General features: G+C 56.2%; 1 protein-coding gene across 1 annotated transcript in view; it reads right to left on the bottom strand.

Moving 5' to 3' along the window:
* CACNA2D2 (calcium channel, voltage-dependent, alpha 2/delta subunit 2) overlaps positions 1–26,677 on the bottom strand; it is a 70,525-nt gene that overhangs the window by 24,889 nt on the left and 18,959 nt on the right. The window contains exon 2 of the mRNA XM_010851950.1: positions 6,773–6,832. Coding sequence (XP_010850252.1) covers positions 6,773–6,832 — 60 coding nt within the window. The remainder of the gene's footprint in view (positions 1–6,772; positions 6,833–26,677) is intronic.

Raw genomic sequence — 26,677 nt, 5'->3', positions numbered from 1 at the left:
GCCGGGGTTCTCGGCCATCTGCACGTCATAATCACCGGCCACCCCGGGGACCCGTAATACAAACGGGCTAATTTCATGTTTAATGATCTTTAATCAGAACTGAGCACAGCTGACAGAGGCCGCCAGAAGGTGAATCTGGTGCCATCAGGTGCCACCGCTCAGGATGGGCCGCCCCACCCCTGCCTCGATGGCCCTAGGGCACGGCTCGAGCTAGGGCCACAGTCTGAGCCGCCCTCCCCTGGCGTTCCTCGGCAGGAACCTGCAGCATGGCCCTAGTGGGCCCTTGCTTGCCAGGGAGCCTGTTTCTTTGTGGTCTGCAAGTGGGAATGATGACCAAGTCTGCTCCCAAAGGTCTGGCTGTAAAACACCGAGCCAGCGCTTACTCCATAATGGGCTACCCCTTGCCCGGGCCTGGCTGGGTCCCATGTGCTGCGTGACATCAGGCTATGGTATTCTCTCTCTGGGCTCAGGTTCCTCGGGCTTCAGGGAGGAGCTTAGCCTTGGTGACTGTCCAGGTGCTGGGTGTGAGGCTTGAGATGGTTGGTACCCAGGCTTGTATGAGTTGTTTCCTATCAGAGGTCTGGGGATGCCGGGCACTGGCTGGACCTATGGGCATAGTGTGAACATTCTGGAACATAGACTACACACCTGGCACCGCCCTTGGGTAAGACCACAACCTCCTAATGACTGAAAGACTGAAGTTTCAGTCCTGTGAGGCATCTGCTGTGTCTATCAGGGCCTCACACACACTGCAGTATAGGATTCTCCCAACAGCCCCATGACTCCATTACACAGAAGAGGACACTAAGTCAGGGAGGGAAAAGGAGTCGCACCCTGGCTCCATCCTGCCTTCTCAACTCATCTCCAACCCCTCCCGCACCTGCCCACCCACCAGTCCAGGGAGACTGGAGCTCAGGTAGGCCCAGGGTAGGGGCAAGGGCTGGGGCCCAGGCTCCAGGGTGCTCGGCCTTTCCCTGGGCCCGGCTCTGACCGAAGCGCGTAATGAAAGCTGACATTACATCAAACACAATAAGGAGTTTCGGTTGATGAAGATCATTCCTGAACACACAAACCCATTAAACCGAGGGGAAAAATATCAATTCAACACACTCGCTGGTGAAAAGAAAATGTGATTTGTTATCTAAAAGGGGGTTATAAACAGGGCTCGGATGCTCTTTCCCTCCGTAATGAAAACAGGCAGGCACAGTGGGAGGACTGCAGATTAGAACATGTGGCTTCGCTCACCAACTTTTTAGGCAAACCTTCTGCAAGGACAGGAAAGGGCATGGGTGGGGGTTGGTGGCTCTAGGCCTCCAGAGTGACCCTTGCAGGGACCCTCCTCTGGGATCCCCTCACAGGCCGGGCCTGGGTCCTGCCTGACTTGGGACGGTCCCTGGGATTCTGGCGTTCACTTGGGCCATCCCTGCAACTGCTCCAATGGCTCCCTTTGTCTCTCTGTCCGGTCTCAGTGCAGGATGAGATGCTGGTGGCATCAGTGACACGGGGGGAATGTGTCACACAGAAGGATTCTAGCCCCCCTCCAGACTGCCTGTGAGGCTCAGGAATCTGTATGCAGTGTTTGTCCCTCTGGAGAAGGAAATGGAAACCCATTCCAGTATTCCTACCTGGAGAATTCCACGGACAAAGAGGAGCCTGGCAGACTACAGTCCATGGGGTCTCAAAGAGTCAGACACGACTGAGTGACTAATACAACACTTTGTCCCCCAGGGGCTTGGATACACGTTGGCAGGACTCCTCCCTACCTCTCCCACCTTGAGAGGGCCAGCCCATGCCCCTTCCTTGGTAGAGAGTGGCATTAGCTTTGGATGGTGGCAGGCAAGGTCACATGTGTGAAAATACATTGTAAACCCAGCTGCGGTCACTATGTCTGATGTGATGTGGAAGTGGGGATGTGGCGGGACAGGGTCATTAGGGTCGGTGGAAGGGTCCCTGGAAAGCCTCTGTGTCTGCTTAGGCTTGCAGGTGCCCCCGCCTCTGATACACAACAAGGAGGTGGTACCACCTGGTGACTACATGCAGGGGCCCTGGCAGAGGGTCCTGGCCTCCTGGCCGGGCCCGGACATGTGAGCTCTGGGATCCTGAACAGTGAGTGGGGACTAAGGCTGAAGCCTTACAAGTCTCTGTGGCCCCATGAGGACTCCTTGGGGTCACCTCCATCTCACTGATAAGGCAAGGGTGCCTGTTAAACCCTTCAGCCTCCATGAGGCTCCACCTTGGTTTTCCACTTGTAAAGTAAGAATGATGATGCTAAGAGGACAGGGAGCGAGGCCTCTCCAGAGGTTTGGGCCAACTCGACCCATGAGTGGGCTCCCTTGTGCTGACAACTCCACAGCCCCAGGAAGGGCCTGAATATGGAAGAAACCCCCTGGCTGGGGTGAGACATGTGTCCTTAATGTCCAGGGTTGACACCTCTGACAGTCCCTCCATTACTGGCTATTTTAGGGGCCATTCTGCTCAAACCAGGCAGAGAGTGGGGGATCACCCCTCTGAATTCACACACATCTCCCCGCAGGTGGATTTCTGTGCATACACGACACGTGAGAGGCGGGGTTGGGGGCCCACACAGCTCTTGTATACACACAACACACACGCTCTCCAAGAGAGAGCATGAGGGATGCTGGCCGGCGGGCAGAGGGCGAGGAAGTGAGGGTGGGGTGTGCACGGGGAATAGCAGTTGACACCTACGTTTGGTGCTGTGGAAGGCGGCTGCCGTGGCTGGGTCGGACCCGACTGCCGCTTGCTCGCCCGGCTCCCACGCAGGACCCAGGCCAGCTCCCTGGCTGCACCAGTGAGGACGCTTGGCCTTCCTGCCCTGGCTCACGGCCAGCTCAGCTCAGCCAAGTGGACTGTTTTCCGAGAGAGCCGTCTGTCGCCGGCTTGGCAGAGAGGCAGGCAGCAGGCCCGATGGCTGGGGCAGACCTCAGGCCGGGGAGCCACCTGTCCTGTCCAGCCGGCTCCTTGGCCTGGCCCAGCCTTCACAGCCTTCCCTTCGAGTACCCAGGCAGTGCCGCCTCTCCCATCAGACTCTCCAGAGAAGGGCTGCGTCTCTCCCATCAGACTCCCCAGGGCAGGACCGCTTCCCCCATCACACTTCCAAGGGGAGGGATTTGTCTCCTGCAGGCCTTGGGGCTGGCACTGAGGCCCTGGGACCATGGCCTCTCCTGCCCCCACTGACCCACGCCCTGGCCTGGCTCCTCCCTGGTGACCGTTTAGATGGAGGATAACGCTGGCACAGTGAGGCCCTGGCACCAGGCACGGTGTCCGCCAGGCGGGCCATCTCCATCAACCCTAAGTGTTATGTGCACCAAAGCACCTGCTGCCTGTCTGCAGGGGCCGTGGGAGGGGCCGCCTGCTAACAAGGGCCCCGGTGTTCAAGGCTGCGGCCAGGGCTGTGGCTACAGGTTCTCTATCCCTGCTGCGGCCAGGAGTGCGGGGTCATGACCTGAGACCAGGGAGAGGAACACGGTGGGCACTTCCCTTCCAGATGTTCTCTTGTCCCAGCTTTGACTTTGCAGACTGCAGGATCCTGCAAGTCCGTGGGCTGGTGTCAATGGTGTGAGTGTGTGTGTGCCTGTGTGCGAGTGGGAGGGGGTACACCACTGTCTGTTTCTCAGAGGTCTGCACGCAGACTTGCTGGGTGCCATTGACACAGGCAGGGCCACAGCCTACTGACCATGCAGTGGAGTCCAGTGTGGCTCCACAGGTCAAGGGTTTCCTCTGTGCCCAGAACTGCCGAGTGCCATCCTACCCCACTCAGAGGTAAGAAGCCCGAGGCTCTGGTCACTCTGTCCACAGGGCACCTGGTTGGACATAGGGACAGGTGATGGGCAGCACTGAATCAGGCTCAGTTGCCTCTGGCCAACAGGAGCCGTGAGCAGGGCAGACAGATGAGCCCACGGGGCCACTGGCCTGGGGGAGCTGCACTGGGAGCCATCTGTGATGGGGGCACCAAAGGCGGTTGCTGTGGGCAGTGGGGGCTAACCCTAGAGCTGTGGCCAGAAAGATGAGCTCTGGGGAGTTAACTGGAGTGGGAGGTGCCACCCTTCTGAAGGAGGTAAGGACCTTCCTGGGAGGAGGCCTGGCTCGTGTAAAGGGCCCAAGTTTGCCACCGGGGCCATGGCACAGGCTGCGAGCACTCCTGAGTGCTGGGGAGGAATATGGGTCCTTCCTTAGCTGTCACCTCCTGAAGGTTTTGGGAAGGGCACAGTTTCAAGGGTGGGTGGTGTGCCTACAAGGGACAAAAATCCATCCTTTAAGCAGTCTCAAGTTCCCACGTCCCCGTGGCATGGACAGTTCCCACCCTGGCAGTTCTGCCTGGCAGCCCAGGCAGGGCTGGCTAGCCTAGTGGCTAATGGGCCCAGCATTAGGGCTGATGCCTTTCTGCCTGGAAGCTGGGCAGCTTGCCGCTTCTGGGGAGGAGAATGGCCCTGACGGTGCAGCTGGAAAGGAGGCGGCACCTACAGCACCACCCTCCCCTGCCTGTGGGACACACAGGGAGACTGATGGCCTGGTGGGGGTGAGCGACAAACATTAGGCAAACAAGGCTGGGCCCAACTGGCCCTGTGGTCACACCCCTAGCTGGGGGCATCTCAGGTCAGGACAGGGACCAGCAGAGCCCTCTTCCACCTCAGGACAGGAACACCCAGAGCCCATGGGCCGGGATGGGCAGAGGTGCACCCACACCATCACCAACTTGCACCTCATGACCTGACACGTGGACCCTTTCACACATCACACCTGGGCTGACAGCCCCTAGTTCTAGCTGGGCCTTTGTCAAATGGGGAAACTAAAGCTCAGAGAAGGGCGAGCTCTTGCTGGGTAACTGTGCCCAGTGTGCGGGAAATGGGTCCTCAAAAGCACCTGTCTCAGAACCTGGACACCCCTGAGACCCGGGCTCTGCCTCCCAGTAGGCCCCTGGGGTGCCCTCTTTGGCCTGGGATAAGCTGTTCCTGTCTCGGATTGACTGAAAATGAGGAGTCAGGGGTCAGAGGTCCACTAAGATGACCCTTGAGTTTTCTGCAGAGTCAGGAAGAGAAGACGGGTTTGGGGCTGAGGCAGCCCTCTCCTCTTCTGGTTCCGGGCCTGGACTAGGAGGGAGAGAAAGCGAGGCTGAGGTCTTCCAGTCCCTGATTCCCCAATTCCTTCACCCTGCTCTGTGCCTGCTCTTCAAGCCTGTCCTGGGCCGGGAGGGGAGGGAGTAGATACGTCATAAACAAAGGAGTGGACAGAGCAGGAGCCAAGGGTTCTGGAGGCCCAGCAGGTGGAGGCGCTGATGTGCTGGTAGCCAGAACAGCCTCACTGGGAAGACGCAAGACAAGCTGGGCTTCCGGGAGGAACGGAGTGGGTAGAGAGATCAGGAACGGGGCTGGAGTTAGGTGTTGGGTGTAGCTGGAGCACAGGAGGAGGGGAGAGAGGAGGCAGGTTGATGAGAGAGTCAGGGACAGCCAGATCCTGGGGCTTTGGGTGCAGGCTCAGGCTGGGCCTTGTTGGGAGTCGCCAGGGTGCTGTTATTTGCAGGCGGGGGCAGGTACAAGTGCCCAGGGAGTGCAAAGTGACTGCTGTTGTATGTATTTCTGATTAAGAGGCTAAGGAGGCATGGTGGCCCAGGGTTGGGTTTGTAGTGCTGGAATGGGAAGCAAGGAAAAGGCCAGCCCCCAGCTCCCAGGGAGGGAGGAGGGGTCTAGAAAATCACTAGTTGATTTACGTGTTCACTATAGACAATCATCTGTTAGTTACCTCCAACCCCATGTGAGCTCCTTGAGGGTAGCACCCAGTATCCACCAGGGAGCAAAGGAGGAGTGCTATGGTGGGGGTTCAGGGTGACCTGGGGGATGGGGACTGGGAGAAGGAACCAGTTTACAGGGTCTACATCACAGACATGAGCCCCCCTGGCATCTGACAGGCTGGCTGTGACTCTGCCTCCAAAAGGTAACCTCAGGTAGGTCAGCCACTCTGCGCCTCAGGGTCCTCGTCAGTGAAGCACGAATAACAGTCCCTCCCACCTCCTAGAGGCACCGGGCTCAGAGCTGGAGTGAGTCAGGGCCTCTCCCACCCCCTATCGGCCCCTGGGTTCCAGGGGCCAGCTCTCAGTGCCTCTCCCTGCATTGAGCACAGAGACCACTGGGAAGCGTGGCCACAGTCCCGAGTGGCTGTGGAGGACACAGCGAGCCCTGCCAACTTCTCTGGTCCCCAGAAGCTCGGTCAGCCTTGGCATGGGGGGTTTTCCTGAATCTGGGAGGAACCCTGCCTCGGTCTCTCTTCGGATTTACTGTGATCCTGACACAAAAGGTGTCTCCAGCCCACCCCAAATCAAACACGCTGCCTGGATATGTGAGGCTGGGGGTCAGTGAGGCGCTCCTCCCCTTCCCCACATTCCGGACACTCTGTCCTCAAGCAGAGTCCTGCTCCCAGCATCTCCTGCCTCCACTTACTCTGGGCTCTGCTGGTGAAAGGAGAGGATTTCCTGGCTATGACAGCCTGGTCCCCGATCCCAGCCTGGGGGCCTTCTGGAAGGGAAGTCTGGGAAGGGGATAGGGTCCTTCTCCCTCAGCAGCTCTCCCACGACAGTGTATTCGTGAACCTCAAATGCTTGCTGAATGCTGGGCAAGGGTTCCTGGCTCCACACCATGGACCCCTTGGTGCCCCGCCAGTGGGTGAGTGCAGCCTCCCCTCCCTCCTCCCCTGCACTCACATCCACCCTTGCTGGGGGTGGACAGGTCCCAGGGCCTGCGGAGACCACTGCAGTTCTTACCTTGATGTTGTCCTGCCAGCGGTGAGCTTTCTGGAAGGTCTCTGCAGCATCAGCCAATCTCTGAGGGACAGAGCACAGGACGGTCAGAGACTGAGGGAGGTCTGTTTCCAGCCTAGAGGCTTCTCCGTCCCCAGCAGTCCCTGGGACCAGGGTGGCTCAGGGGTTCCCTGGACATCCTGCCAGACCCCTCAGGGATTCCTTAGCACCACACATTCTCCAGCTTGCCTTGTGGGCCCTTCCCCCACCCACAGGAAAGGTGAAGCCTGTACAGAGTGACCCGAGTGGCATCTCCACGGGACTCCCCGGACTTCAGCTCAGTCACATTTCCAGCCCACAGGATGGCAGGGGGATCCCCAAGATGATTGAGGACCTAGGCCCTGCAGCCAAACTCACTGACACTCTCGACTCGCTACAAACCAGCATCACCCCAGCGCCAAGAGGAAGGCCCTCCCAGTCCAGGATGAAACGCCACGAGAGACAGAGTGCCTTGCTGATGCACCTTTGCTCCTGGTTGCTCGGGACCCAGTAGGAGGTGCCCACGGCCCACCCCTGCCCACCCAGACCCACCACCATTGTCCTTGTCCTGGCTTCCCAAGCCCCCTCCCAGCAGCGATGTCCAAGCCTTCTGTCCACACAAGCCTGGCGCATCATTCGGCGCTGATTGCTGTGGCCTCCTCTACTGAGGCCCCTGTGCCTCGGAGCACAGCTGTCTGTGTATCCTGCACTTTGCTACCCAGTACGCCTGGCGCCAGACAGTGCTGATGTGCAGAGACATGGCAGAGCCAGCCCTGCCTTCCACAGTCCAGAAGGGGAAACAGACACATCACCAGGCAGAACAAAGAGGGCAGGAGTAGCTGAGGTGCTTCGGGGAAGCTCAGAGCTGTGGGAACTTAGGACATCAGGGAGGGCTTCCTGGAGGAGGCACAGAAACCCTTTGGCTACCCTCTGGGCCTGAATCCTCACTGCCCAGAGATTCTTATTTTGTGGATTCCGTGGATCCTGCCCCTTTACGAAGTCCTGATGCTGGGAAAGATTGAAGGCAGGAGGAGAAGGGGACAACAGAGGACGAGATGGTTGGACGGCATCACCAACCCAAAGGACATGAGTTTGAGTAAACTCCAGGAGTTGGTGATGGACAGGAAGGCTTGGTGTGCTGCAGTCCATGGGGTCACAAAGAGTCGGACATGACTGAGCGACTGAACTGAGGCTTCTGAGGACAGAACTGAGCCTGGCCCTTTAGGGCCTCCCACGGAACTGAGTGAAGTTTTATTAATGGTAATGATGACTCACCCTGAACTGGTCACCTGCTGCATCCAGGCTTGACCACCACCACCCCCAAGCCAGCAACACATCAGGTGTACCTGTCACCATCCACAGCATGCTTGATGTGTCCCCGGTTGAGGACGCCCAGGCACAGAGATGGTGAGCAGTCTGCCTGAGGTCACGGAGCGACCCTGGGTTGGGCTGGGCCTTCACCGTTGAGTTTGCCTTGTGCAGCCCATGACCAAGGTCCGAGGGCACGCTCTACAGGGTCCACCACGCCCCGGGGAGGAACAGAGTGGCTCATGGTTGGGGAGAGGCTCTGATCCCCAGTGTCCTCTCCACTTGACCCCATGAGTGATGCAGTAGGGTCCTGCCCCCTGGCCCCTTGGTATTCAAGACAAACACTCCCATCCCTCAGTCCAGGCCTGATGGCTTGTGGGCCCCAGAGGGGAGATTCTAAAATAAAGCCTGGCAGCTGCACACCAGGGGAAATGAAAGACCAGCTTTTCCTCCCCTCCAGCGTGGTGGAGCCTGGTGGGATCCTTACAGAGCTGCAGCCTCCACCCTCTGGGCAGGATGTCACCTCTGGCTGTTAGAAAGGCTGCCCAAAGCTATCCCCTGCTCCCGCTGGGCCTGACTTCCCCTCCTCCTCTGGCCAAGAGCACTGAATACTGGGAAGGCTGTGAGGCTGGGGGACATGGGGCAGGGTGGGAAGTCCCTTTAAGAGTCAAACGTCTTCAGTTCACATCGCAACAGCCTCCTGCCACCCCACCTGTCTTTTTTGTAGCTTCTGTCCTCTGCCCACCTGTTACTGCCATACTTGCTTGGCTGGGCCCCACCCCACCTTAATCTAGCTTCAGGAACCATAGGCCTCTCTTCTCCCAGATGGCTCCTGGATCCTGCCTCCAGTCCTGGCCCCTTCTGAATGCCTAGGTACCTTTCTGGGGGTAATCCTCAGGCCCACTGGAGCATATAACACCCCCTCTTGGAATGAGCCCAACCTCCTTGTGACTATTACCCCCTACATCTCACTCTTAATGCAACTCTTGGGACTTCCTTGGTGGTCCAGTGGTTAAGAATCCAACTTCAAAGCAGGGGACGTGGGTTTGATCCCTGGTCAGGAAATTAAGATCACACATATTGCGAGGGAACTAAGCCCGTGTGCCATAACAAAGACCAAGCACAGCCATTAAAAAAAAAAAAAAAGTTTAACTGTTACTCTAACCACCTTACTGATCATCCCCAGCCCAGACTCTTGTGTCCTCTCTTGCCCTTCACTATCTTTCTCCACATGACACCTGGAGCTTTTGAAATGTGGGTCTGGGGGTGCATCACAGTCCTGCTTCTCCACAAACCCTTAAACCTTTGGCAGTTACCTGTGGCTCTGCACAGAAAAGGCAAAGCTTTTCTGAGACCCCAGGAGCTCCCCTGCACTCAGCCTCTGCTCCTCCCTTTCCATTTGGGGGCATCCTCTCAGCCTAAACCACAAGCACCCCCACCCAACGCCGAGGCCCTGATAGTCCCTGATTCACAGCTGGCAGCGCCCTTCCGCAGAGGACATACTGTGTGACACACGGGCTTAACAACATTGTCACTCCTGTTAACCGAGCACTGACCCTGCATACCCACCACCGGGGCCTGGATAGGAGTGTCTGAGCCCCAGGAGCATTCCCTGGGGCCACACCTCAAGGGGCGAGCCTCGGGCAGTCACTGCACACCCTCTTTCCTTGCCTGGTGACCTACCACTTTCCCAGGGACGCCAGACCCTTCTCAGAATGGGCCTGGAGCCATTGCCATTTCATGGAGGATGAGACTAGAACACACGTGGGAACAACCAGATCAGGGCCCTTCCCACGGAAAAGCCACAAGGTTGATGGGGTTGCAAAGATCAAAGTGACACTAGTTGAAATCTCCAAACTGGGCCAAGCCCTTGAGGAACTTTTTCTTTGGCCCCTACTGCCCCCGCTGGGTGGAGGATGCCTGCTCCTTCACCCGCTGAGGGCTTAGGTCTGACCCTGGGAGTCATGGGCCTCAGGAATATGGGGACCGATGGCCCCTTGGGCTCTCTGGGCTAGCAGCCAGGGTGAGGGAGACCGGGGGCGGGGAGCCCCAGCCCCCAGCCTCCTTGAACTTATGGAATCCCATGGGCTCAAAGGCCCAGGTCAGCCCGCTGACTCGTGAATAACGGAGTTGCAATAGCCACAGCGAAAGGATTACTTTTAATCCTCAGTAACGATCAAGCCATTATTATTTTTTCAGTGTTACAGATCAATCAGTCCATCCCCAGGCACTAGACGTGCGGAAACTGCTAAATACACTGGCCTGGTGGTGCGGGAGGAAGGGCTGAGGCAGTTGGATGGGGGTGGACGGGGCAGGCTGTGGAGGCTCGGGGTCCCTTGGGTCTCAGGGTGAGAGGGGAGAGGACAGGAGTTCGCACAAGGGGCCCCGGGATGGGACCCTGGAGCCTTGGGTTCAAATCCTGACTTCTTCCCCCAGCCCTCAATTTCCTGCCTATAGTATGTTAGAGGTAGTAACCTTACCCACTCAGAGGGCAGCTAGGTTCTTGGCAGCTCCCTTGCCCCAACCCCTGGAAGCTGCCCATAATGCCAAGTATGCTGGTGTCTCCCTCGCTGGCTCTAAGCATGTGCTCCCTCGCCCACCTCCGGGCCTCCCTGTTATCCCCTCTTTCTGTTTGGGATGTGCGCCACACCACCTTAGTCAGACTTATCAGACTGTCACCTCCTCACCTCTTTTGCAAGCCTCCTTTCGCCCTTGGCCAGTCCACGGGCTCCCCTCCCCTCTGCTGGGCACCCGTCTCCAGAGAGCCCACAGCACTCAGGCTTGCTCAGGACTTGCCGGGAGACAGCTCACAGCTCTGTCTTCACCTTGCCCTGAGGTTCATCCTCCTTGCACTTCCCTCCCACCTTCCCCTGGTCCCCCTGATGGCCAGGGGGAGGCAGGATGGGGAAGGACACTGAGGTCCAGAAGTAAAGGAGAATCTACAGAGACTCCCGGCAGGGCACGGGCAGCGGTGGGAACACCGTTCTGTCTGTCTCAGGGCTCCTGCCTGTCCGGGGGAGATGTGCTCCATTCCCACCCCTGACCCTGAATGCCTGCTCCCTGGGACTGGCTCCCTGCTTGGGTTCTGGGCTCTGCTCTCAGAGCAACCTGCGGTGTCTGGTGCTTCCGGTACCAGGCCCCTGCACCTCCTGCTCCTTCCTCTGCACTCCCGCCCAGATTCCTCCAGCCTGTTTCCTTTATTCATATTTGAGGCATCAGCTCAGACTCCATTCTCCTCCTAACCACTCCCTGATCCCTGCCAAGCTGCCATCTCTCCCCATCACGGAACTCAGAAAACCCTCTGCTCTTCCTCTTGAGCTCTGAGCTTGGTGGTGGCTATATCTGACAGCTGGCAAGTTCACAGAAGCCTGACCCCTAGCATGTAGTAGGTACACAATGAGCACTGAAAGTGTTAGTCACTCAGTTGTGTCCGATTCTTTGTGACCCCATGCACTGTAGTCTGCCAGGCTCCTCTGTCCACGGAATTCTCCAGGCAAGAACACTGGAGTGGGTTGCAAAGGAGGTACACAATGACCATCTGATAAATCAAAGTAGGAATGTCTGTGGACCTGGGTGAAGGCTGGAGTTTGGACTTGCCCGGACAGCTATGTGACCCTAGGCATGTGGTTTAACCTCTCTGAGACTCTCCTTCATCACATCCCGGAGGGTGAGGGCCGCCTGTGAGGATGACGCTGCTATGAAGTTGCTTATGGTGGCTTGCCTGGCCTGCGATGTCTCCATCGTGGCCAGGGCACTGGAGGGAACCGTGGTAGGACTGCTGAGCAGGGCTGTTCACGGCCAAGTCAATCACGGTAACAGTGGGCATTTCAGAGGCAATTATCAGAGGGTTTCACTTAACAATCAATTTCCTTCAGCTCCGGAAACTGTTCTTACAGGAAAAGGCAAGAAAGAGGAGAACTGAGCTGTGGACAAAGCTCCCCTAGGGGAGCAGCCCCCTGCACAGACACCTTTGAATTTCACTAAGTTCAAAGTCTCTCAATTGCTGTGGAGCTGAGACAGACTGTGACCTGAGATAAGGGACCTGGGGGCCACAGCGGGTGCTCCTCAGAGGCCAACATCTGGAGGGTAAGATTCCACTGTGTACTGGGAGGGGTGGGGCTTGGGCCTGGCAGGGGGTGGGGTTGGAGCCCTCAGGCTGCTCCATCCTTTTTGAGGTCCCGCTCCCTCCCCCCAGGTTGGGGACCCCACTTCTTCTTGGCCTCCTTCCCACTCCTCTCACCTGGAAAACCCGTCCCCCAGCCCTACCCTGTCCCGTGCTGGCCTAGCCTGTAAGGGTCTGGGGAGCAACTGCCCACCAAACAGGATTTGTTTTGTGCAGCCCAGAGGGACAGACTGTAGGAGTTTTTTGGTCTTAATTAGTTACAGCTACTCTCTCTTCCAAGACGATATGAGAGGCTTAGGATAAAAGGTCCTGAACCTGTGGGGCACAGGATATTTAGAGTTGTGCCAATGGGGGCTGAGCCTGGCAGAAGCTGTGATGGGGGCTCTGAGGTGGAGGTCAGGGGCAGCCAGCTCAGAGTAAAGTCCCAGCACCAAGTAGGTGCCCTGAGAACACCGTCAGAGCGGGGCAAAGAAGGTGATGATGACAGACAGACACAGACACTGTCCCTGGAGCTACGCTGGACTGATGGCACAGTTCATCCAACAACAGGTGTAGCCCTTCCTCACCCTCCCCAGCCCACCCCTGGAAGACACCTGAGAGGTGGATTCTTTTGTTCCCTGTTCTGCAAGGGGATTGAGCATGAGTGCCACTGCCCCGGGCCCCTGGTGAAGAAGTGGTGGAGGGGGCATCAGTAATTCTGATGTAGGTGTGATGTTTGGTGTAGGATGCTGAACCTCCCAGGGAAGGATCAGGTCTGGCCAGGTGGGGCCTGGCTGGTTGGCCACAGGTCTCTGGACCTGTTTCCCAGAGTGGTTCCTTGGCCCTGTCCCCCGGAGAGGGTATCAGTAACTGGACTCTCAGATGCGGCTCCGAGCCCACCCCACTCCAACGCTGGTGTCACAGGGTAAGTACCAGGGTACCCTGAAGCCCCTGCCCAGCACAGGACTGCTGCCCCTGCCACCCTGCTTCCCTCCGCACCTGCAGGCCCCATATTAGCTTTGTATTGTGTACTGATAGATACTAAATACAGATTTCCAATTTCCAGAGCTGTTATGGTCTAATGAGTAAATAATATACATATGTAAAACTGTCTAAAAACATATCTGCATAATTAAAATATCTGCATAATAATGAAGCAAGATGCAGCTTAGCAAGAAGGGCGCTGGAGCCCCAGGGCTGACAATAGGGGAAGATGCATAGGTGATTGAGAAATCCTGGTGCTGTGGGTCCCTTCTTCCTGCCGCCTCAGCCTAAGTGGGTGTCTGCCTGTTTGTCCACCACCTTTTTTAAGCAGGTACATCCATAGACAGTCAGGGGCCAGGAGAATCCTTACTTGGCCCTGTTCTTGCACAACTTGTGGCCTGGGGAAGGTGCATGTGTGGGCGGACAGTGCCTGTGACGTGAGTGGTGGGTGTCCTGACGACTATGACTGCTCAGAGCTTTATGGGCACGACCTCACTCACCACGACCTCTTGTCCTGATGCCCATTTTCCTGGATTCTTAGGGGGTAAAGAGAAGTGCACCAGTGTGCACAGAGCAGGCTGACAGGACCCCCAACTTAAACATGGCAGGTAGGGGTGGCTTTGCCTTCCCATCCAATGGCACCTTCTGGGCAGCATGGCACTCATCCCTGCCCTCCTGCCCTCTCCACGGCCCCTTCTTCCAACCTTTCCTGAATCCATCCACTCCAGGCACATCTGGCACCTGTCTCACGATACATCTGACCCATACTTTCTTTATTAACCATGCTTTCAGCTTAAATATGAAACAATAGGATTTCCTTGGTGATGGAGTGGTTAAGAATCCGCCTGCCAATGTATGAGACACGGGTTCGATCCCTGGTCCAGGAAGATTTTCCACATGCCGTGGAGCAACTAAGCCTGTGTGCCACAATTACTGAAGTCCAAATGCCCTGCGGTCTGTGCCCACAACAAGAGAAGCCACGCCAGTGAGAAGCCCACACGCCACAGTGAAGGGCTGCCCCCACTCACTGCAGCTAGAGAAAAGTCCTCGCACAACGACGACGACCCAGCGCAACCAAAAATAAATAAATAAGATGAAACCACCACTGGAACAGATGAAACACAAACACCCCAAACCCAGACCAAAAATTCAGCAACTAAAACTGCAGGGAAAACAACAAACACTCCGAGCTGCAAAGGGCACCTGGCGGAGGGGGAGCTGCCACGTGACGCCCACACTGTTGTTGGCAGCGACAGGCTCCCTGACCTTTTCCCTTACCAGCCACACGAATTCTCCATGAGTTGATAAAAAAAAGTAGTAAAATGGAATTTTTTTCTTTTTTTTTTAAAAGGTCAGAATACATGTAACAGGGAAAAGCTCATTCGAGCCGTGGTTCCCCTCTGGAAGGGGCACTCGTCTCTCCAGCCCCAGGACTGCACTTGTGCACTCCCGATGGGCACCTTGGTCTTGGTTATCGAAGCCTGTGCCCCCTCGGTCCCCACCCACAAGGGGCAGCCTGTATTTCAATTTTCCAGGAAAAATATGAAGAAGGGAGGGGTGGCTTCTGATGAAGACAGAGATGAGGCTGGGGAGCCTGGTGTCCAGAGGCTTGAATTTCAGACCAGAAAGGATAATTCTGAGCCCCCAAGGATGGTTGCTAGCTTACATTTTGACATTTAAAAAACCCACTCTGTCCTATTACTGGTATGAACCCCAAAATGGACTTTTTTAATTAAAAAAATTTGTTTTAATTTTAAAAATAAAATAAATTTTAAAAAAATTTATTTTATTTTTTTAGGCTGTGCCCTATGGCATGTGAGATCTTAATTTCCCGACCAGGGGTTGAACCCGTTGCCCCTGCTTTTGGGAGCACGTAGTTTTAACCAATGGACCGCCAGGGAAATCCCCAAAGTGGACATTTTCACATCAGGAATAGAAAAGCCATAGACTCCAAGATGCTTGTTCCCGGAAAGGAAAGGAGGTGAAGTGGCACTCAGGTGATGACAGAAATTCCACTGGCTTCAATGCTTTAGCTTTCAACGGGGAACGATGGTCAATACGAAAATGTGTCAACAGGACACAGGGCAAGGAAAGGGAGCTCTGGGGGCTGGCGGAACATTCGCAGGGACCAGGATGAATCTACAGAGCAGTTGTCAGGAACCACAGATGAAATGGGAGATTTCAGCTCTGGTATCAGGCTGCTTTGGGAGGGGATGCGAGTGGCCCTACGTGGCCTCATGTAAAGGCAGCAGGGCAGGCCCGGCTCTTGGGGCCCTGTCCTGCCGGGTCCCTGCTGCTGGCTCCTGGGTCCCCCACTGGGCACCTTTGAGAGATTCCCTGGTGAGATTTAAGCAAGTAAGTCCAATATACTGCACCAGGTCCATTTTTGGGCTGTGGCCCTGGAGCCCTGCCATATGGAGGCACCTTGGTGGTGAGGAGCCCGAGCCGAGGGCTGGGCCAGGTGGACTCCGAGGCTGCTTAGATTCCTTCCAAGGCACTGCCCTGCTCAGCACAGTCCCTCAGGGGGCTCGTGTGGGTCGGAACCCGCCAACCTAGCTGGCACGTCCTCAGCTGCCAGCATGAAACCTGCCCGTCTCCACTGTGAACCAGCCCCTGGGGAGCCAGGTGGAATTTCTCATAAATTTGCCAGCTTTGTCAGCCTTCCTCCCTCTGAAAGAAGACCTGGTGTAATTTACTAAAGTTTCTTTCATCCTTTTAAAAAAACACATCACATCACATGAAGGTTATCAGGCCCAGGGCAGGAGGAAGAGACGAGCAGGACCACACGCCATTTGTCTAAGTTTCCCCCATCAGGTCATGTACTACAGACACACACATGTGGGCATGGGTGTGTGTGTCCCTGTGTGGGACAATGCCCCGGCCACTCAGAAGGCCCGAGCTCCTAGGGCTTGGTGACTGACCCAGCATGTACTTTGAGAAGCACGGAACTTTTCTCTCTGGACCTCAGTTTCTCAGGGCCATAAAAGGGACCAGAAGCCCACCCGACCCTCCCAGGGTAGAGGAGGTGCGAACGAGGCATGGACAGAAGGCAGGATGTGGACTCACCCTGGAAATTAGGGACACAGTCCCAGGTAGTGGGTTGCCTCTTCCCTCAGCTTCACCCCAGGACCTTCTGACTGCTCCTCTCAACCTCGTTTCTCTCCTGGGCCTTCTGACCTTGACTTGACCTCTTCCCCTCCGAAGTTCATTTCGATAGACTGTCGGTCTCCTCGGCACCACCTTTATCCACTGTCCCCCAGCACCTTAGCCTTCAGTTCAGCCCTGCCCCAGGAAGGGACCAAGGGCCCATTTCCAGGTCCTACTCAACCCACCCAGGCTGGGATATCACTTCCCTACGGTCACCCCTTAGAAGTTGCTCCCCTCCAAAGCCCCCTATACGGTGACCTCTTTCTCCTCTCCAGAACACTGCCTTCCCCTGCTCCAACCCAATGTCAGATTCCCACCCAAGCTGCTTGGCATAAGCTCATCTGCCTTGGGCCCTCATACCTTCAGGCTCCTGTGCCCCCAGTCAATGCTTCCTGGATGCCCCGACCACGCCCCCCCCTTTCCTGTGGCATCCTTTACAGGGTTCTGTGTGGCCTGGCTCTGTCAAACTTGTTACTCCTACCATGCTGACCCTGAACTCTGCCCTCCTGCCATGCTTAGGTTCCCTACACTTGTTTGTGCTGTGCCCTGAACTTGGACGGCCCTCCATGCCCCCTCTGCGTCTGTTAGGAGTCAGTGCCCATCTACCTCTTCCTGGAAGCCCGGTCTCCTGCCGGGCTTGGGTTTCCAGAATCCCCTGTGGTGTCTCCATCACTGTTGTGTCTGGCTCCCTCCAAGACGTGGTCTCTTGAGGGCAGGGAATTGATTCTTGGATTGCGGTGGCCCCAGAGCTGGGCACAGGCTTCTGCCATGGCCAGTGGAGTGGGGTCGGGGGGAGTGGATCAGAAGATGCCCTTAGGGACCTGCTGTCTTGGAGGTCCTGGGTTTCCCTGGGATGGAGGTGGCAGAGACCAGGTCAGAAGCAGCACTGACAGACCCCAGGGGTACCAGGTGGTGTGGAAGTAAAGGTAAGCACGGGGGAGGCCGAGTCTAAGTATGAGCCTCACTGGGGCACCCACGTAGAGGGGCCAAGGGGTTGCCTTGGGTGTCTGAAATGCTCTCCGGGACCCTGACCTCCCTCTGGACTTCATAAAAATGGCATCCATTAATCCCACTCCGCTGCTGTCAAGTCAGTGATGAGATGGTTTCAAAGCAAAAGCCATGGGGGCCCTGCTGGAGTGAGAGGCTGGGGGAGGTGGACATGGGCCGCTGGGGAGTTCGGCACCCCCTGCTCGCCCCCACCCCAGATGAGTACATTTTCCTGACATGCTCCAACACCCTCCCCCAGGAAGCCTTCTCAGATGCCTCTATGCCCCACCACAGGAGGGTGGTGGCTCCAGAGAGAAGGCATTGCTGTGACCTTTCCTCTTCCCTGTCAACAAAAGTTTATTAAGCATCTTCTGTGTGCCTGGACTGTGTGGGAATGAGTAGGTCCGTGAGCAATATAGACACAGCCCTGCTCACATGTGGTGAGCCAGCAGTAGGGCCTTCCTATATTCCCACTGCAACTGTCTCACTGTCCTGAGCAGAGCTTGAGAGCCCTCTGCAGGAAGAGCTGCCTGGGGTAGCAACTCTGCTGGCAGAATTTCGGGGTGCTAGGAGGCCTCCCGCTATAAAATGTATTTCCACTTGAAAGTTGAGCCTGAGCGCCCCCCACCAATTAGAACAGCAGAGCTGGAGCCCCTGCCTGTGAGGACGGCAGAGCCCAAGCCCTCGCCCAGCCACTATGCTCCCTTTCCTTGATGTTATTTTTACACTTTTTCCTAAAACACAGCCTGAGCGGGCCCTTCTCGACTCTATTAACATTAGGAATCTAATCAGTAATCAGGCAGCTCATAATTTTCTGATTAGCTCTGATTAGGCCTAACCTCAGGGGGGAGAGGCAGTGGGACGGTGAGGAGGGAGGCAGGGCCAGAGGGGCATGGGATGTGCCTGAGGGGGTGCTGGCGAGGCTGGAGGTGGGGGTCAGAAGGAAAGAGCCCCTGGTTCCACTGTGGTCTGTCCTGGGGGAGGGCATGCGGTGATGTCTTGAGTTGCACTGAGTCAGAGAGGTTGCAGGGCTCAGAGAGCAAGGGTGGCAGGGAAGGGGCCCCTGGCTCACCTTGCAGCGAGGACCCAGGGCAGTTGGGCCAGGACTTTCAGCACCTTGGACAGAGTAGGAGGGATGGGCAGGCGGCCTGTAGGACTGGGTTTGAGCATCCACTTGGGTCCTTGCCGTGCTTAGCCCCCCTGGGTCCCACTCTAGGAATTATCCCAGGCACAGTCCTTAAGTGACAGTAATAGTGACAAGGATGGGTCCTCTCAGAGGGCTGCAACACATAATCTTGATGTGGAGAACTGTGGCTAAGGACACCATAGACAGGGCTGGGCTTGATGATCATTACTTTCAGTGTGGAGACACTGAGGCTGGGGCCCCTACTGCACAGTGGGGGAATCACTGCCTGGAGGGACTGACCAGGCAATGGTGCCAGTTAGGGGCAGAGCCTGGACTTGCACTGAGGCCTTCCTTTTGATTGAGGCCTGTTTGTCCTCTTGGACATGCCCAGATGGAACCATGGTGCTGGCCAAATCAGACCCATGGTCATCCCTGGCTGACCATGAAGTCCCCTCACACACTAGACTTTCCCACAGGTCCAGATTTCTCGGCACCACACCCTGGAGCTCTGGTCAGGTCAGGGTCAGAGTGTCCTTGCCCTGTCCCTTGTCCAGATCACAGGTCACCACCCCTTGTTGAATGCAGCCATCCAGGTGACCTCTGATGAAGTGCACGAGCCTGTTGGCGGAGACGTGTACAGCTAATGCCATGCAAATTGGCACAGAGGCAATCAGTCTGACTCTAAAAGCTGCCCTACCGGCCGCAGGCTGGCTCATTGTCTTTTCTGTCAATTTGCATCTCATTACCCAGAAGGCTATGCTCATTGGAGGTTAAGAGAAAAAGAGAATCAAGCAAGCCCCACTGAGTCCTGCTGCCAGCTTGGGCATGGCCCACATGTGGGCAGGGCTGCCTGGTGGACTCTGTCATGAGGAACACTCCAGAGGAAGCCTTGCTAGCCCCACAATCCCATTGCCGCCACCACCACCACCTCTGCCACCACCAGAGGGCTTCTCTCATCACTATCAGCGCCATTACCTCCATCATCACCACTGATCCCTACTTAACCACCATCAACATTCCCATGACTCCTGGCCAACATTCCCCATCTCCACTGCCAACACTGTTCCATCACCACCACCACTATGAGCCCATCACTATTGCCAGCATCGTCCTTACCACCCTGGCACCATTCCCACCGTCATCGCCAGTTATTCCCATCGCCATCAGTCATCCCCAGTGGTCACCCCCATCACCAGGAGCTACACCACTGCTACCTTCATTCCCATCGTCACAGCCACCAACACCGCTACTGTCACTACTACCATCATCAGTCTACCGTCAACTCCACCATCAACATCACCCCCACCGCCTTCACTGTGGCCATCGCTCCACCGCCTGCGTCTCACGTCTCCTTGGGATCACCACCTGCATCCCTGCCCTCACCACCACCTGGCCCATCCCCTCTGCATCCCTGAGGAGGTCTCATGAATGCACAGAGACTACTCTTTACCTTTCTCTGCCCATCACCCTCCAGCATCATTGGAAGACTAAGGAACCTGTAAACAAGTGATTCAGTGGTCAGACATCATAAATCAACCAACCAAATCTGCCCTGGCCACTGGTGCTTGTAACTGGGTGTCTCAGGAAGGAAGCCCTCATGGCCAGCGGGTGGGGTGGGTAAAGCCCCTGGGAGGGTGAGGCTGACTTTACTCCCCTGATCAGAGACCACAGTGCCCCATGGCGGGCAGAGCCAGGGGCATCATGTCTGCCGCGGGTGACTGATGCTTGTCCCTCACTGAACCTTAGTTGTTGTCGTTCAGTTGCTCAGTTGTGTCCGATTCTTTGCAGACCTCACGGACTGCAGCACATCAGGCCTCTCTCACTATCTCCCAGAGTTTGTCCAAGTTCATATCCACTGTCACTTAATCTATTCAACCTTAGTTACTTTGACTCTAAAATGAAGCTCTGAATAGTCCTGACCTCACAAGGCCATGGGAGGATGAAGGCAGACAATAAGACAACGTTGAGGATCTAGGACCCGCTCAAAAGGTCACATAAAACCTATGGGAGGGGCTTCCTTGGTGACCCAGGGGTTAAGACTCTGTGCTCCCAACGCAGGGGGCATGGGTTCGATCTCTGGTTGGGGAACTAAGATCTCACCTGCCGCACGGCACAGCCAAAACAAAAACCTGAGGGAGGGTAGTGTGGTTAGACCAAACTGGGAGGGCTTCCTGGAAGATGCAAGAGCAGGCCAAATATGAAGGACAAGGCTAGAAAGAGAGAAGGAAGGGGATTCCAAACGGGAGCCTCAGCCTCACACAGTCCTGGGGAGAGGAGGGGCCAGGACGGCTGATGCAGGTGGTTGCTCCTCCCAAGCGTCCTTCTGTCCTAGGGTGTTTGTGGTCTCAGTGTGGCCGAATCTCTTCCACAGGACATTGTGATTCACACCTTGCTTCACACATATGCTCCCTTTAAGCTCCATGAAGCCCAGTCATCATTCCCATTCCTCCGACAAGGATACCAAGGCTGAGAGATGAAGCTGAACCAAGAGAAAGCAGGGGTTCCCCAGCAGAGGTCACCCGGAAGGCTGGGAAGGGGAGCCGTGTCTTTCTTTCCACTGGAGTCACCATTCTGCTGGATGTGGATGCTTGAGACTCCAGTCCAACACTGCCCACCAGCTCTGGTGGGCAGCAGCACAGGCCCCACCTGGAACATGAGGCAGGGCACTGGTTGGCCCGGGGGTGATGCTGGGGGCCTGGGCAGAGGCGACAGGCGGACAAAAGCGTGGAGGCGGAGGGTGGGGTGGGCGCAGCCTGGCTGCCAGGTGGAGACGTCCAGGGGAAAAGCTGCTCTGAATACCGGCTGCATCCCACTGCTCCAATCAGCCTCGACACTTGGTTATTACGAGGAGTAAAGGCGGCCGGAGGGACAGCTGGAGCCTTGGCGACAACATTTAAGGCGTTTGTCAGAACCGTGGGACACGGGCTGCCAGGCGCTAATGGGTTCTGCTTGCTGCTGCCAAGTGAGAGGAGGGCGGGCAGGCGGAGGCGGCCTTGCTCCTGCCCGGGCCCCGTGCCTACCCCACACTGCGCGGCTGCTCCACGACAGGTAGGGCCCACCTGGGCCTTACAGATGCCTAGCAACGGCCATAGAGCCATGGCACCAGCTGGGGAGGGTGGGACGGCAGCCAGGCAGCACGTGCCGGCCTATTTGGGGCATCTCTCCCCACCTCCTCTCTCTCCAGTTCAGGCTGCAGCCCCTCTCCTCTGGGACAAGGGTCAGGGGGTCTGTTCTCTATCATGCCACCTCCCAGGACAGGAACCCCTGAATCTCAGCTGCCTAAGGCCACCTCGGCCACTGATCTCCTCCGGCCTTCAGGCTGGTCCTTGTGCGGGTGAGACCCCTCTAGTGATGGACCCACAGTGGACTCAGATCTATCCTAACTGGGTGAAATCATCTCTCCTGGCCTCAGTTTTCCTCCCTGTGAAATGGGAAAATGGCACCATCCACCACCACTGCATCAGTGAGAAAACAGGAGAATGCTGAGGTGCTGACCACATGCAGCCTGGAGGCACTTGCGCTTATCAGGAAGGGCCAGCCCTGGTGGCTCAGTGGTAAAGTACCCATCTATCAATGCAGGAGATGCGCGTTGGATCTCTAGGTCGGGAAGATCCCCTGGAGAAGGAAATGGCAACCCACTCCAGTATTCTTGCCTAGGAAATCTCATGGACAGAGAAGCGTGGTGGGCTACAGTCTGTGGGGTCACAAAGAGTCAGACACAACTTAGCGACTAAACAACATCACAACAGTGAGAGAGTCAGATGTCCCTGGGAGTGAGGACGTGTTGACCTGGGGCTGCTGAAGAAGGAAGTAGCTCCTGGAGCGGGGCCACAGCAAACTACAGGAAAGGGTCAGGACTTTTCCAGGGAGGAGAAGCCACGGCTGTGGTCAGGTGGGGCTTTGAGTGTTCCTGAAATATTTAGGGTTGTCAGGGAATTCCTGCACCTGGAAGTGCACTTGGACCTGTTGTCACAGCCACTGAGCACTCACCGCACTGTTCATGAATCTCTAGAGCAGCCCCTACAAAGCTGGTCCCATTCCAAACCCATTTTCCAGATGAGGAAACTGAGACTCAAGGCTGGGGGTTACTCAGTTTGCACTCACAGCTCTTTGAGGGCAGGATGGGGGGTTGTCCTTGGGACTGCGTAACCAAACCTCCCTCCCCCACTCATCAATTCACTCATGAAACATCCTGAGCCCCCTCTGAGACCCTGAAGACCCTCTGAGGAGGAAAGGAGCCTTTGGATTGCTGTGGATCAGACAGAATGGGACAAGGGAACACTTTGGGGCTGGGTGAGAGATTTCGGGGGCAGGAGGAGGCTTGGGTGGGCCTGAGCTCATCTTCAGCTTCACTGCATGACCTTGCACTCATTACCCTGGGTGGCTGCAGAGTTCCTGCCCTTTTCCCAGGGCCCAGGCTGAGGCCAGAGAAGATAGGAGGTGTATGTGGAGAAGGTGGGGGTTGCACGTTCTCAAGGTCACTCGGTGACCTTGGGCCCCCAGGAGCCCTCTTCCACTTGTGGTCAGCCTCCAGCACTGCTGCCAAGCACAGCCTGTGACCCTCACAGCATTAGGGCGGGGGTGCTGCTGTGGGTTTGTGTTCATCAGTGTTAAGCTTAGTGATCCTTTGCAGACAGCTGTGCTGGGGTCACACAGAGTCAGACACGACTGAAGTGACTTAGCAGCAGCAGCAGCAGTGCTAGGCTGTGCCTAGATCTGAGGCTGTTGCCTGAGTTAAGGGCATGGAAGGGCAGGGCCCAGAGGAGCAGACTCTGAGTCCTGGGCTGGTTGGACCAGCCCCAGGGCCACCCTTCCACGCCTGTCAGGGCAGACCCTCCATGAGCAATCTTCAGCCCACTTCACAGGTGGCAACATCAAAGCTCAGCAAGAGGTGGGACCCCTGCCCCGTCCCCACCACTAGCGTGGGGGTGAGAAATGAGGCTAAGTGTAGAACTTGCTCACCATTCTTGTGTCTGTTTCCTTTCTCTAAATCCAGAGCCAGGCACTCTGTGGGGCAGGGAGGGTCTTTGTGCCCTAGGGCCAGCCCAGCCTCAGCCCACCAAGGTATTGAAGGCCTCCATCCGATTGCCAGCCCCCTGCTCTGCATGGCCCAGGCCTGCTGACCCATCCTCGGGGTCAGGTCCTGGCCATAGGGACCTTCCCTCCCCAGTATTCTGAAGCCTGATATCATTCCCCTATCCCCCAAAGCCTCCTAGTGCTCTCCCACAGGAAAGCGGGGGCAATGGGACTCCTGTGACTGGGGACTCTTGGGCCTCCAGGGAGGAAGGTGCCCGAGGGATCTTCTGCTTTAGTAGCCAGTGGGAGAGGAGACCTCTTCCGCTGGACTTTGTGGTCAACAGTTTTGCAGTCCTGGGGGTGGAGGACTTGGAATTGAAGGAGTATGTGTGTGCATCTGCACTTGAACATGTACACAGGTATACCCACATGAGAGGATGTGAATACAAGTGCAAACATTAAGAAGCCCCATGTATGTGAATACATACGTACAAGGGCATGGGAACCCCTGTGTATATGTGTGCATGTGTGTAAACATGCATTCAGACCCATGTGCACACAGTAGGTGGTCCTCACCTTCGTGTCAGGAATTCATCTCCTAAGGCTCAGGTGGGCGGGGCAGCTTCCTGCTGTGGCTGGGCACACGGAAGCTTCTGGACCCCTAGGCCCTGATGCCTGCTGTGTGCACCTGGCCACACGGGCCCTCTGGCTGCCACCTGCCTCATTCATGCCTAGTGATCCACTTCTCCCGTGTGCCCTCAATTTGTCCCCCAGTTTACCTTTTTCCCATCTCTCACCCCACTGCGATCACTTTGTTTTGTGTTATCTTATACAAACTAAAACCACAGTATGGAGTAAGTGAACAGAAGATGCCCAGGGCCCCTCCTCCTTCTTTCAACAAACATGTTCAGGGCCTGTGCCAGAGACACAGGCCAAATGAGGCTCTCTGCCTTGTTCTCACAGCGCTCACAGTGGAGGGAGGGGCTTCCCCTTGTCTCCATGCTCACCCTGCCCCCCCAGCCCATACTCATGGTACAACCAACACCAGGCTAGACACATGACCAGAGCAAGGAAATCGTGTGCCCCAGTCCCAAACCAATGGCCCCACTGGGTGCCTTCATAACTACAGTTATCACTTATGGGGGCCCAGAGTCCACATGTGACCCACACAGCCATGAGGGGTGAGGCTGCTGCTACCGGTCTATTTTCTAGAAGAAGGAGGCACAGGTCAAGGGGGTTGAGTACTCCACAGCCACAGAATGTGCAGGAGGTAGAGCAGGACGCACCCCTACGTCTATCAGACACGCTGTAGCCTGCGTTGGCCACATCTGTGGGACTGGTGATCCTAGCACTGTCAGCAGCTCTCGCCCGCAGTCCCTGGCAAGGACCAGATGGGATCTGAGGCTTTGGGAGGAGGGACATGCTCTGGACTCCAGCCCAAGTGTATGCTCCCAGACTCTGCTCCTAGTAAAGGTGGGAGAAGCTGAGAGACATGTCGTGAAAGTCTCCCCCAAACACCAACTCATGGGAAGCAAGACTTGGCTTCTGGGGGAGTTGATTTAAATGTCTCATCTCTATTGGTTAGAACACAAAGCACTGGCTCCCCCTTGTTCCTTTGGCTACCAGGAGGCTCACAGTCAAACTGGAGGAGGCTCAACTAGACCAAGCAGCTGGTCCTGGGGTTGCTTATCTTGGCTCTTTTGTCTCATTCTTATTATACATATTCTATGTTTTTAAAATCTTGTGCTTTTTATTTTTCAAAAAGATTTACTTTTTGATTGAGGTGGGTCTTTGTTGCTGCACATGGGCTTTCTCTAGCTGTGGCGAGTGGGGGCTACTCGTCATCGTGGTACTCAGGCTTCTCATGGCGGTGGCTTCTCTCGTTGTGGAGCACCGGCTCTAGGCACTCCGTAGTTGTGGCACACGGCTCAGTTGCTCCATGGCATGTGGGATCTTCCTGGAGTGGGGATTGAACCCGTGTCCCCTGCATTGGCAGGTGGATTCTTTACCACTCGACTACCAGGGAAGCCCCAACTTTGTGCTTTTGAAAAATATACTTAATTCATTTGGCTGCACCAGATCTTCAGTAGCGGCGTGTGTGATTTTTTAGTTGTGGCATATGACCCCTTAGTTGTGGGAAAAACCCTGTGCTTTTGTGGAGAGCTGCTCAATATTTTGTCAAAAAGCAGATTAAACTGTGCTCCCCACCCCACTCACTCTCTCCTCTTTTAAGAAGCAGCTAAACCCATGGGAGGGAAGACTGCTCTGAGAGTCAGGGGGCCTCCGTGCTCTGTGGGGTGTCACACACTCCCCAGCCTCAGCCTCACTGTTCCCCCTTCCTGGACCCGTCTTTGCTCCTCCACCTCCCCGTCCCACGAGCCAAGGAGAGTAAGTGGTTCTGGGAGGCTAGATCTCCTGAGGATGGGCGGCAGGGCCCTGCGCCGAGCCAATGGGCTGGTCGGCATCTGGCTGGCAGGCACAGCCGTCTCCCTGGAAAACAAGATGCTTCTTATTGAGATAACGAATTGCTCCATTTAGATCCAAATTAACCTCCCCCAATTACCCCATTTTCTACCACATTTCACCAGACTGAAATCCCCCTCTGTCTGCAGACTGGGCCCCGTCCCTCCTCTCTCCCAAAGCCATGGCCCCACCACATTCAACAGCTCCAGAAGGGTTGGCAGTGGCGTGGTCCTTCCATGGCCCCATTTTCCTTTTCTTCCTTTCTTTTTGGGGGGGTGAGAGGAACGGGAAGTTTGATGCAGCTGCCACTCTGAGGAGTGGGAATTTTTATTTTATTTTTTTTAGCTCATTCTTTGAAATAAGGATGCAATATGGGATCAATTTTTGATGACAGTGAAGTAAAAGGGGAAAATAGTAGCAATTTTCTCTTCTGAACATGCCCTATTTAATGGAAGGATGTCACAGTGGAGTTTTATCCAGAGGAGTGAGAGGGCCTGGTTCCCAGGGACACACGGTCAATCAGAGATGCATGGCAGGATCTCAGTCTGGGGGTGGCTGGGCACCCCACCCCATCCCCCATGAGGATGGCTGCCAGGGTCCAGGACTTAAGACGGAGAGAGACTGAGGCCACAGGGCTCCCTGTCATCTTCTGGGGCCCAGCTGCACTGACTGTCTCCCCTGACCCAGCATCAAGGTGGACCCTCCCTGCCTTGTACTCTGCTGGGCTCGGCCTGCATCACAGTTCTAGAGCTGGGAC

This window comes from Bison bison, unplaced genomic scaffold, assembly GCF_000754665.1.
Source record: "Bison bison bison isolate TAMUID 2011002044 unplaced genomic scaffold, Bison_UMD1.0 scf7180017864304, whole genome shotgun sequence".
Lineage (NCBI taxonomy): Eukaryota > Metazoa > Chordata > Mammalia > Artiodactyla > Bovidae > Bison > Bison bison.
The sequence above is the reverse complement of the archived record's forward strand: the minus strand, read 5'-3'. Positions and strand labels throughout refer to the sequence as shown.